At 50.9% G+C, this 12,851-nt stretch overlaps 1 protein-coding gene across 1 annotated transcript in view; it reads left to right on the top strand.

Moving 5' to 3' along the window:
- The first annotated feature begins 7,724 nt into the window (after positions 1 to 7,724).
- The window catches only part of LOC121580627 (serine/arginine repetitive matrix protein 2), a 27,981-nt gene continuing 22,854 nt past the window's right edge, over positions 7,725 to 12,851 (top strand). Inside the window, exons 1-2 of the mRNA XM_041895603.2 lie at positions 7,725 to 8,514; positions 10,616 to 11,575. Coding sequence (XP_041751537.2) covers positions 10,641 to 11,575 — 935 coding nt within the window. The 5' untranslated portion in view covers positions 7,725 to 8,514; positions 10,616 to 10,640. The remainder of the gene's footprint in view (positions 8,515 to 10,615; positions 11,576 to 12,851) is intronic.

Raw genomic sequence — 12,851 nt, forward strand, 5'->3', positions numbered from 1 at the left:
TGAAGACTTATGTAAATGTTATATCAGTTTTTATACATTTGCAAAGATTTCTAAAAACCTGTTTTTGCTTTGTCATTATGTGGTATTGTGTGTAGATAGATGAGGGGAAAAAACTACTTAATCCATTTTAGAATTAAGGCTGTAACGTAACAAAATGTTGAAAAAGTCAAGGGGTCTGAATACTTTCTGAATGCACTGTTTATGTTACCCCTTGGCAGCGTTATCAGAAAGCACAGCATTGATTTTCACTGCTACGCAGACAATACACAACTTTACATTTCTGTGTCACCAGAGGATTTTAGCTCCACGGATAAATTATTAGACTGTATTAGTGATTTAAATACTTGGATGGCTCACCTTCCTCCAGCTAAATCAAGACAAGACCGAGGTACTTCTTGTTGGAGCCAAAGCACAGAGAGAGAATCTGGCCACACATTTTAATTCATGGGCAATAAAGATAAAACACCAGGTAAAAAACCTAGGTGTTATTTTAGATTCTGAACTCAATTTCGAATCACACATTAGTAACGTGACCAAAATCGCTTTTTACCACCTGAGGAACATCGCCAAGGTGCGTCCGCTTCTCTCTCAGGCTGATACAGAGAGACTCATCCATGCTTTTATTACAAGCAGGCTTGACTACTGTAATGCTCTCCTGTCTGGTCTACCCAAGAAAGCCATTGGTCAACCTCAAAACATACAGAATGCTGCAGCACGGGTACTGACCAAGACCAGACGGAGAGCACACATTACACCGGTTTTAATGTCTCAGCACTGGCTGCCTGTGAGTTTTAGAATACATTTTAAGATTCTTCTATTGGTTTTTAAATCAATCCACGATTGTGCACCCCAATACATGTCAGACATGCTTTTAAGTTATGTACCAAGTAGGTCCCTCAGGTCCACTAGCACTTGACTTTCAACTATCCCAAAGCCTAGGACCAAGAGGCATGGAGAGGCAGCCTTTAGTTACTATGCCCCCAGCCTCTGGAATAGCCTGCCAGAGAACCTGAGGGGGGCCGAACTGTGGACATACATACAAGAGATCTTAAAACACACCTTTTTAACTTTTCTTTCCTCTGGGTGCTTTTTAGTTGTTCAGTTTTTATTGTTATTCTTTAGTTTTTGATCCTCTTATGTTTGTTGTGTAGTAAATATTTCCGTTTTTATTTTAATAGTTTTTTCCTGTTAAGCACATTGTGTTGCATTCCATGTCTGAAATGTGCTGTATAAATAAAGCTTGATTTGATTTGATGACATCCACTAGTAGTAATACGAGTCTGGAGCTATAGGATGTTATTTACAAATCCAGTGTTGAGAGAGTAACCAGTGTCATCTGCACAACAAAGTACTTGGCCCTCAAATTTGACTGCTTTCTTAGCTACTTATAGGCATTTTCCATTTGGGTACAGAACCATACTCTACCTACAAAAGCTAGTCCCTATTTAATCTGGAGTACAGTTTGGCTCCTTTTGTAGTGCTAAAAGGGTACTAAAATGAACCTAACTCTCAACTGCTGACTTACTTTCTAATGTTCTGTATAGATCTATAACATGCAATGTATAACTAACTCAATCTTAACACATGTACCCCTGATTCTCTCCTCTCCTCTACTGCTCCCTACCTGCTCTGCTCTCTACTGCTCCCTACCTGCTCTGCTCTCTACTGCTCCCTACCTGCTCTGCTCTCTACTGCTCCCTACCTGCTCTGCTCTCTACTGCTCCCTACCTGCTCTGCTCTCTACTGCTCCCCTACCTGCTCTGCTCTCTACTGCTCCCTACCTGCTCTGCTCTCTACTGCTCCCTACCTGCTCTGCTCTCTACTGCTCCCTACCTGCTCTGCTCTCTACTGCTCCCTACCTGCTCTGCTCTCTACTGCTCCCTACCTGCTCTGCTCTCTACTGCTCCCTACCTGCTCTGCTCTCTGCTGTCCCTACCTGCTCTGCTCTCTACTGCTCCCTACCTGCTCTGCTCTCTGCTGTCCCTACCTGCTCTGCTCTCTACTGCTCCCTACCTGCTCTGCTCTCTACTGCTCCCTACCTGCTCTGCTCTCTGCTGTCCCTACCTGCTCTGCTCTCTACTGCTCCCTACCTGCTCTGCTCTCTGCTGTCCCTACCTGCTCTGCTCTCTACTGCTCCCTACCTGCTCTGCTCTCTACTGCTCCCTACCTGCTCTGCTCTCTGCTGTCCCTACCTGCTCTGCTCTCTACTGCTCCCTACCTGCTCTGCTCTCTACTGCTCCCTACCTGCTCTGCTCTCTGCTGTCCCTACCTGCTCTGCTCTCTACTGCTCCCTACCTGCTCTGCTCTCTACTGCTCCCCTACCTGCTCTGCTCTCTACTGCTCCCTACCTGCTCTGCTCTCTACTGCTCCCTACCTGCTCTGCTCTCTACTGCTCCCTACCTGCTCTGCTCTCTACTGCTCCCTACCTGCTCTGCTCTCTACTGCTCCCTACCTGCTCTGCTCTCTACTGCTCCCTACCTGCTCTGCTCTCTGCTGTCCCTACCTGCTCTGCTCTCTACTGCTCCCTACCTGCTCTGCTCTCTGCTGTCCCTACCTGCTCTGCTCTCTACTGCTCCCTACCTGCTCTGCTCTCTGCTGTCCCTACCTGCTCTGCTCTCTACTGCTCCCTACCTGCTCTGCTCTCTGCTGTCCCTACCTGCTCTGCTCTCTACTGCTCCCTACCTGCTCTGCTCTCTACTGCTCCCTACCTGCTCTGCTCTCTACTGCTCCCTACCTGCTCTGCTCTCTACTGCTCCCTACCTGCTCTGCTCTCTACTGCTCCCTACCTGCTCTGCTCTCTACTGCTCCCTACCTGCTCTGCTCTCTACTGCTCCCTACCTGCTCTGCTCTCTACTGCTCCCTACCTGCTCTGCTCTCTACTGCTCCCTACCTGCTCTGCTCTCTACTGCTCCCTACCTGCTCTGCTCTCTACTGCTCCCTACCTGCTCTGCTCTCTACTGCTCCCCTACCTGCTCTGCTCTCTACTGCTCCCTACCTGCTCTGCTCTCTACTGCTCCCTACCTGCTCTGCTCTCTACTGCTCCCTACCTGCTCTGCTCTCTGCTGTCCCTACCTGCTCTGCTCTCTGCTGTCCCTACCTGCTCTGCTCTCTACTGATCCCTACCTGCTCTGCTCTCTACTGCTCCCTACCTGCTCTGCTCTCTACTGCTCCCTACCTGCTCTGCTCTCTGCTGTCCCTACCTGCTCTGCTCTCTGCTGTCCCTACCTGCTCTGCTCTCTACTGCTCCCTACCTGCTCTGCTCTCTACTGCTCCCTACCTGCTCTGCTCTCTACTGCTCCCTACCTGCTCTGCTCTCTACTGCTCCCTACCTGCTCTGCTCTCTACTGCTCCCCTACCTGCTCTGCTCTCTACTGCTCCCTACCTGCTCTGCTCTCTACTGCTCCCTACCTGCTCTGCTCTCTACTGCTCCCTACCTGCTCTGCTCTCTGCTGTCCCTACCTGCTCTGCTCTCTACTGCTCCCTACCTGCTCTGCTCTCTACTGCTCCCTACCTGCTCTGCTCTCTACTGCTCCCTACCTGCTCTGCTCTCTACTGCTCCCTACCTGCTCTGCTCTCTGCTGTCCCTACCTGCTCTGCTCTCTACTGCTCCCTACCTGCTCTGCTCTCTACTGCTCCCCTACCTGCTCTGCTCTCTACTGCTCCCTACCTGCTCTGCTCTCTGCTGTCCCTACCTGCTCTGCTCTCTACTGCTCCCTACCTGCTCTGCTCTCTGCTGTCCCTACCTGCTCTGCTCTCTACTGCTCCCTACCTGCTCTGCTCTCTACTGCTCCCTACCTGCTCTGCTCTCTGCTGTCCCTACCTGCTCTGCTCTCTACTGCTCCCCTACCTGCTCTGCTCTCTACTGCTCCCTACCTGCTCTGCTCTCTACTGCTCCCTACCTGCTCTGCTCTCTACTGCTCCCTACCTGCTCTGCTCTCTACTGCTCCCTACCTGCTCTGCTCTCTACTGCTCCCTACCTGCTCTGCTCTCTACTGCTCCCTACCTGCTCTGCTCTCTGCTGTCCCTACCTGCTCTGCTCTCTACTGCTCCCTACCTGCTCTGCTCTCTGCTGTCCCTACCTGCTCTGCTCTCTACTGCTCCCTACCTGCTCTGCTCTCTGCTGTCCCTACCTGCTCTGCTCTCTACTGCTCCCTACCTGCTCTGCTCTCTGCTGTCCCTACCTGCTCTGCTCTCTACTGCTCCCTACCTGCTCTGCTCTCTACTGCTCCCTACCTGCTCTGCTCTCTACTGCTCCCTACCTGCTCTGCTCTCTACTGCTCCCTACCTGCTCTGCTCTCTACTGCTCCCTACCTGCTCTGCTCTCTACTGCTCCCTACCTGCTCTGCTCTCTACTGCTCCCCTACCTGCTCTGCTCTCTACTGCTCCCTACCTGCTCTGCTCTCTACTGCTCCCTACCTGCTCTGCTCTCTACTGCTCCCTACCTGCTCTGCTCTCTACTGCTCCCTACCTGCTCTGCTCTCTACTGCTCCCCTACCTGCTCTGCTCTCTACTGCTCCCTACCTGCTCTGCTCTCTACTGCTCCCTACCTGCTCTGCTCTCTGCTGTCCCTACCTGCTTTGCTCTCTGCTGTCCCTACCTGCTCTGCTCTCTACTGCTCCCTACCTGCTCTGCTCTCTACTGCTCCCTACCTGCTCTGCTCTCTACTGCTCCCTACCTGCTCTGCTCTCTGCTGTCCCTACCTGCTCTGCTCTCTGCTGTCCCTACCTGCTCTGCTCTCTACTGCTCCCTACCTGCTCTGCTCTCTACTGCTCCCTACCTGCTCTGCTCTCTACTGCTCCCTACCTGCTCTGCTCTCTACTGCTCCCTACCTGCTCTGCTCTCTACTGCTCCCTACCTGCTCTGCTCTCTACTGCTCCCTACCTGCTCTGCTCTCTACTGCTCCCTACCTGCTCTGCTCTCTACTGCTCCCTACCTGCTCTGCTCTCTGCTGTCCCTACCTGCTCTGCTCTCTACTGCTCCCTACCTGCTCTGCTCTCTACTGCTCCCTACCTGCTCTGCTCTCTACTGCTCCCTACCTGCTCTGCTCTCTACTGCTCCCTACCTGCTCTGCTCTCTGCTGTCCCTACCTGCTCTGCTCTCTACTGCTCCCTACCTGCTCTGCTCTCTACTGCTCCCTACCTGCTCTGCTCTCTACTGCTCCCTACCTGCTCTGCTCTCTGCTGTCCCTACCTGCTCTGCTCTCTACTGCTCCCTACCTGCTCTGCTCTCTACTGCTCCCTACCTGCTCTGCTCTCTACTGCTCCCTACCTGCTCTGCTCTCTACTGCTCCCTACCTGCTCTGCTCTCTGCTGTCCCTACCTGCTCTGCTCTCTACTGCTCCCTACCTGCTCTCTACTGCTCCCTACCTGCTCTGCTCTCTACTGCTCCCTACCTGCTCTGCTCTCTACTGCTCCCTACCTGCTCTGCTCTCTACTGCTCCCTACCTGCTCTGCTCTCTACTGCTCCCTACCTGCTCTGCTCTCTACTGCTCCCTACCTGCTCTGCTCTCTGCTGTCCCTACCTGCTCTGCTCTCTACTGCTCCCTACCTGCTCTGCTCTCTACTGCTCCCTACCTGCTCTGCTCTCTACTGCTCCCTACCTGCTCTGCTCTCTACTGCTCCCTACCTGCTCTGCTCTCTACTGCTCCCTACCTGCTCTGCTCTCTACTGCTCCCTACCTGCTCTGCTCTCTACTGCTCCCCTACCTGCTCTGCTCTCTACTGCTCCCTACCTGCTCTGCTCTCTACTGCTCCCTACCTGCTCTGCTCTCTACTGCTCCCTACCTGCTCTGCTCTCTACTGCTCCCTACCTGCTCTGCTCTCTACTGCTCCCTACCTGCTCTGCTCTCTACTGCTCCCCTACCTGCTCTGCTCTCTACTGCTCCCTACCTGCTCTGCTCTCTACTGCTCCCTACCTGCTCTGCTCTCTACTGCTCCCCTACCTGCTCTGCTCTCTACTGCTCCCTACCTGCTCTGCTCTCTACTGCTCCCTACCTGCTCTGCTCTCTACTGCTCCCTACCTGCTCTGCTCTCTACTGCTCCCTACCTGATCTGCTCTCTGCTGTCCCTACCTGCTCTGCTCTCTACTGCTCCCTACCTGCTCTGCTCTCTACTGCTCCCTACCTGCTCTGCTCTCTACTGCTCCCTACCTGCTCTGCTCTCTACTGCTCCCTACCTGCTCTGCTCTCTACTGCTCCCTACCTGCTCTGCTCTCTACTGCTCCCTACCTGCTCTGCTCTCTACTGCTCCCTACCTTTTCTGCTCTCTACTGCTCCCTACCTGATCTGCTCTCTGCTGTCCCTACCTGCTCTGCTCTCTACTGCTCCCTACCTGATCTGCTCTCTACTGCTCCCTACCTGCTCTGCTCTCTACTGCTCCCTACCTGCTCTGCTGTCCTTAATTCACTGCTAATCCAACCTAAATTCCACCACCGCCTGGTTCTGTCAACTCATTTTTGGTCCCAACACAGTCCCGACTTGTTCCTGCAGCCGAGTGTGAGACCGAGGGAGGGAAGGAGGGAGAGATTGGGAAAGTGAGGGGAGGGGGCGAGGGGTCAGAGGGTAGGGTTGACGAAAACAACAGATCACTGCTCCCCTAATCCCTTTGTGTCGACAGTGTTAATCCAGCCGTACAAGCCCCCTGTACCCCCTGTACCCGCGTCTCGTACCCAGATAGTATTCCCTTAAGGAATAGATAGTCACACTGTAAACACAGCATTACTGTCCCCTAACAAACACACAACAACACTAACTCTAACTAACTGTTCTGCGTACATTCATCTGTGTTGCCCCAGGGATGTTTCAGCCTTAACATAGATTTCTGCTTTGCATTTTTGTGCAGAGCGTGTTTAAATTGTTGCATGGGGGTGACGGTGTGTTTTGCAAATGTGTTTCTTTTCTTCTGTGGCTTTCTGAAATGTTGTCTGTGTGCATTTGTTGTGTTTGTTGCATTTGTGTGTACAGAGTTGTTGTTTGGTATAGATCTGTGAATACATGCAAATGTAACTCAGTGAATTCATTGTGCTGTGTTTTTGTGTGTATCCCAGTCTTGTTTACAAGCTGAGAGAGAGCGGGAGGGGGAGAGCGGGAGGGATAGAGGGAGGCGGTGTTTATTGAGGTCATACCCTGGCAGTAGTGGAGGCACCGATGCCCCTCCCAACCCCCCATAATGTGCCCACTCCCGACCCCCCTCGCCCTCTACTCCAACCCACCAACCCAGGCTGCTGATAAGAGAGCTCTCCGTGGTGCTGAAAAGAGAAAAACACATTCAGTCACACAGTGAGTACAGTGCAGCCGTATAAAGCAGAGAAGACAAGATAGACAACAGGGCTGAGAGAGAGAGAGGCAGAGAGACACAGAGAGAGAGAGGCAGAGAGAGAGAGGCAGAGAGAGAGAGACAGAGAGGCAGAGAGAGACAGAGAGAGGCAGAGAGAGAGAGGCAGAGAGAGAGAGACAGAGAGGCAGAGAGAGAGAGAGAGGCAGAGAGACACAGAGAGAGAGAGAGGCAGAGAGAGAGAGGCAGAGAGAGAGAGAGACAGAGAGGCAGAGAGAGACAGAGAGAGGCAGAGAGAGAGAGGCAGAGAGAGAGAGACAGAGAGGCAGAGAGAGACAGAGAGAGGCAGAGAGAGAGAGAGAGAGAGGCAGAGAGAGAGAGAGGCAGAGAGAGAGAGAGCGCGAGAGAGAGAGGGGCAGAGAGAGAGAGAGAGAGAGCGAGAGAGAGCGAGAGAGAGAGAGCGAGAGAGAGAGAGAGAGAGCGAGAGAGAGAGAGAGAGAGAGAAGGCAGGAGATTTGCTGAGAGGAAGGAAGGTAGAGTAGGCGTGTTCTTTGTGATCCGTGCCTCTTGAAGCCTGGTCTCATCTGCTGAGGCTCAGGCTAGTGGAGTGGAGCTCTGTGTTGATGAGAGAGGCAGTGGAGAGATGCTCCGACTGAACACCCCCTGACACACCGCTCTGCTTCTCAACTACGGATGCTAACTTCACCTGTGGATCACACACACCCGGACAGCCAAGAGTTCATCGGATCGGTTCAGACAGAAACCCACCAGGAGCCGCCGGAGTCTGTGTTCAGTCTGCAAAAAGTGTCTGCAAGTCAAAAGGAGTGTGTGATGCTGGTAGGGTCTGTCTATGTGTGGGTGATGCTGGTAGGGCCTGACTATGTGTGTGATGCTGGTAGGGTCTGTCTATGTGTGTGCAGATGAGTGTGAAGCTGGCCCCTGGGTTGGAGTCTAGCATTGTTTGGACAGGGGCCTTGGGTCTCTCTGGCTACCCAGGGGAGGGAGCACTGGCCTGGGCATCCACAGGCCTCGCTACCCCCTGGCACCGCCCTGGCCCTGGAGGACTCCTTTGAGCAAGCCTAACTGTTTGGAGCGTACAATGGCTACTGGGCTTCCCTGTGGATTTAATTGGCTTTCTGCACACATGCTCCGGGATCTGTCGGAGTTGTTCTGCGGCTCGCACTGGACCCACATGGAGAACGCTGCTTTGGCCCTCCTCAAGCCAGCAGGGACACAGCTGCACTGTAAGTACCACGATGCATACATGCAAACACACACACATACACACGTGGGCATGCACACATACACGTATACACACACACCTTTCCCTAACAGTGCCATTGAGTTCATAGGATTTATGTTTGTTACCTGATCTTCTGTATGATGAGTGAGCCGTCAGTGACATTTTTGACACCGCTCGAGAATATCCCCTTCTCCCGTGACACCGTTACCTAGATACGGACATAGTGTGGCCACTGTCATTTCTGTTTTGAGAAAATTGCACCTCGGAGGACCAACAGTTGCAGCCAATGAGAGGAGAGGATGGAGAGGACAGGAACATAAAAAGTGAGGGATAGTGAGGGAAAGAGGGGATGTGGGTTAGTTTAGAAGCTGCAAAACAATGTTTTATGAGAATAGATTGAGAAAGGGAGAGAGATCTTCTCCGACAGATTTAGCTGATTTGAAGAGAGGAAAGAGAGGAGAACAAGAAATAGGTGAAAGAAAGAAAATACGTGTAAGACCAGAGGAGGAGAAACAGGGCTGAAAGGTTTCACTGAAAAACAATGTGATAAACAAGCTGATTTCAGCGCTGCAGGCTTACAGGGATTAAAGAGGCAGGCTTAATTCAGCTCCAGCAGTGTTTGAATCCTGCGTTGCCCCAAAACTGTGCCCTTCAAAACGAGTAGTCTCTGGCTCCACATGCAGTTAAACCCACTAACCCCAACATCGAGGTTATTCATGGTAACACAGAACCGACAGACAGTGGAGGTATAGTGATGCAGAGGATGCTGGTCTCTCTGAGTTGGCCATGTAATCTCCATCTGGCTGCCCTCCTACCTCTCTGACTCACACACACACACACACACACACACACACAGTCCCCGTAAACAAGCATGAGTTTTAGACTGATCTGAAAACATTGACCTATATAAGAGCATGCGCTGTCTTCCCTTTCGTCACACTCCGGCAGGTTACACTGTGCTGTTGCACACACACACACACACACATTCACTCTCTCAAACAGCGTAGTGTACACTCTGCATCTGCACACACACACACACACACACACACACACACACACACACACACACACACACACTTGAATCACACAACACATCATTAGATGCTCAGTGGTGTGTTTGGATGTGGCTGCAAACAGTGTTATATCAGTGGTGTGTTTGGATGTGGGTTTAAACAGTGCTATATCAGTGGTGTGTTTGGATGTGGCTGCAAACAGTGTTATATCAGTGGTGTGTTTGGATGTGGGTTTAAACAGTGTTATATCAGTGGTGTGTTTGGATGTGGCTGCAAACAGTGTTATATCAGTGGTGTGTTTGGATGTGGGTTTAAACAGTGCTATATCAGTGGTGTGTTTGGATGTGGGTTTAAACAGTGCTATATCAGTGGTGTGTTTGGATGTGGGTTTAAACAGTGCTATATTCACCGTCCATTCTCCTCCCTTGAGAGCATTAAAGAAATCAAAAGGGACGACAGTTGAACTGACGTCAGAGAAGAGTCTTTGTTTCAATGGAGCGTTCTCATTCACGCAGCTCATCTGTGACGCACAACTGTTTGGGGTGGAATCCTATAAAGAATAACCTTTTAGAGAATCAAATAAAAGCACAAGCCAGATTATTTGATCAGGAATCGCAGCAGTTCTACGTGTACGTCCAGGAATGCACATTAACGCAATCAGTACCACAATGCCTGATATTCTGTGTTCACGACGTTAAAGGATTTCTCAGTACTGTTGTTGCCCTAAAGCTACTGTGTCATTCGGTTTGCTTCTTTCATCAGTAAATTCTTGATCAATGGAAGTCATTTATCAGAGCGTGAGAAAACAGCAAGGAGAAAACCGACTAGATGGTGGCCCCCTCCAGAGTTGTATGTGTGTTTATGCGTTTGCATTGTACATTTCCCATGCTCCGGGGATAATTATGAAACTTTGACCGACTATTGCCACCGATACTAACAACCCTTTACCAGCAACAAACCTAATAGGCCACCAGACACCAGACACCAGCTGCCAGACACCAGCTACCAGACACCAGACACCAGCCACCAGACACCAGACACCAGCCACCAGCCACCATGTCATTAACACTTCTTTATTATGTGTTCCAGAAGGCTTCCGGATCGCTAGTGAAGAATGATGAGCTCCAAAGAGGAGGAAACTCTGAGATTTATCCAGTATGTTGAAGATAGTGGACTAAGAGCCTACAGCGGGCTGGTCTCTCAGAACCTGGATGTTGAAGATAGTGGACTAAGAGCCTACAGCGGGCTGGTCTCTCAGAACCTGGATGTTGAAGATAGTGGACTAGGAGCCTACAGCGGGCTGGTTTCTCAGAACCTGGATGTTGAAGATAGTGGACTAAGAGCCTACAGCGGGCTGGTCTCTCAGAACCTGGATGTTGAAGATAGTGGACTAAGAGCCTACAGCGGGCTGGTCTCTCAGAACCTGGATGTTGAAGATAGTGGACTAAGAGCCTACAGCGGGCTGGTCTCTCAGAACCTGGATGTTGAAGATAGTGGACTAAGAGCCTACAGCGGGCTGGTCTCTCAGAACCTGGATGTTGAAGATAGTGGACTAAGAGCCTACAGCGGGCTGGTCTCTCAGAACCTGGATGTTGAAGATAGTGGACTAAGAGCCTACAGCGGGCTGGTCTCTCAGAACCTGGATGTTGAAGATAGTGGACTAAGAGCCTACAGCGGGCTGGTCTCTCAGAACCTGGATGTTGAAAATAGTGGACTAAGAGCCTACAGCAGGCTGGTCTCTCAGAACCTGGATGTTGAAGATAGTGGACTAAGAGCCTACAGCGGGCTGGTCTCTCAGAACCTGGATGTTGAAGATAGTGGACTAGGAGCCTACAGCGGGCTGGTTTCTCAGAACCTGGATGTTGAAGATAGTGGACTAAGAGCCTACAGCGGGCTGGTCTCTCAGAACCTGGATGTTGAAGATAATGGACTAGGAGTCTACAGCGGGCTGGTTTCTCAGAACCTGGACCACGGCAGGAATGAGAGGAATAGGATTTATCTACAGGAGAAAAAGGACAAGAAGAGAAAACAGGAAGAAGCCATAAAAAGGTAGGAGGCTTAAAATGCATTCCTACACCTACAGGACCCCTCCCTAAAACCCGGGCCGCAGACCTTTTGACCTCAGACCTCAGACCTTTCAGGCCTTTTGAGAAATGATCCACACATACAGACTGGTCATGCTTGTCTATAGATGTACGATGTTGTGTCATACTCGTGTGAGGACTTCTCACAATAACGATACATGTAACAAAGCATCAGAGACAGTCATACACCTTATAATACACACCCACACACACCTCAACACACACACACACACACCTCAACACACAAACACACACCCTCCAAAACCCACACCCCAAAACACACACCCACACCCACACCCACACCCACACACCCACACTGCATGCTTGTCCAGTTATACGTAGATCCACTAAAACATTGCATGCCTGTAAAGTCACATGTTTAAGTTGTTGCCATCGTGGCCGTGGACCTCTTACAAGCCTCCAGGACAGACAATGAAACTGGCCCAAACATTCCCTTAAGGCACCCAGTCCAATCTTTCAAGGAGGCCTTCGGATTTCCCCTCATTCTGATTGGAAGCGATGGCTTGCTGCATTGGTCAAACTGTTGAGTTGTCATACATACTGCAGAGAGGAAAGAGTGTGTGTAATGTATGTGTTTCTTGTGTGTGTGTGTGTGTGTGTGTGTGTGTGTGTGTGTGTGTGTGTGTGTGTGTGTGTGTGTGTGTGTGTGCGTGCGTGCACATGGGTTGTGTGTGTGTGTGTGTAACATATCCTCAGTCCCTCCTGTGAAGAGTTCATAGTGTGTGTGTGTGTGTGTGTGTGTCTCTCTTTGGCTATGGCATATTGCCATATTTTGGGATGCCTGTGGGTCGGGCAGGCCTCTCTACGGAGTAGAGTTAATTTGTCACTTCCTGACTTATTTGGGACTTGTCCTTGGCTAGAGGTTGTCCCTGCCTGCTCCACTTCTGCTATGGAGAGTAATGTTAGGGTAGCCTGGTCTCAGATCTGTTTGTGCCGTATAGCCATAGGACCATAGGACTTGCACATACAGATGACAAAGGCCACAGGAGCACAAACAGATCTGGGACCAGGCTAGATTTAGGGGGATTGTGATCATAAAATTGATGGATGAGCCCACGTTTACTATTGGACATAAATGCACTAAATGTGTGGTTGATGTATAGTTGTTTTTAACGTAGGACCTATCAACAGAACTATAGGTCATGTTATGTGTTAGCTGGCTAATGGTGGAAGATATGTGATCCAAAAACTCAAAACCAGGCATACATATTCACTAACTG

Source organism: Coregonus clupeaformis, chromosome 14, assembly GCF_020615455.1.
Source record: "Coregonus clupeaformis isolate EN_2021a chromosome 14, ASM2061545v1, whole genome shotgun sequence".
Lineage (NCBI taxonomy): Eukaryota > Metazoa > Chordata > Actinopteri > Salmoniformes > Salmonidae > Coregonus > Coregonus clupeaformis.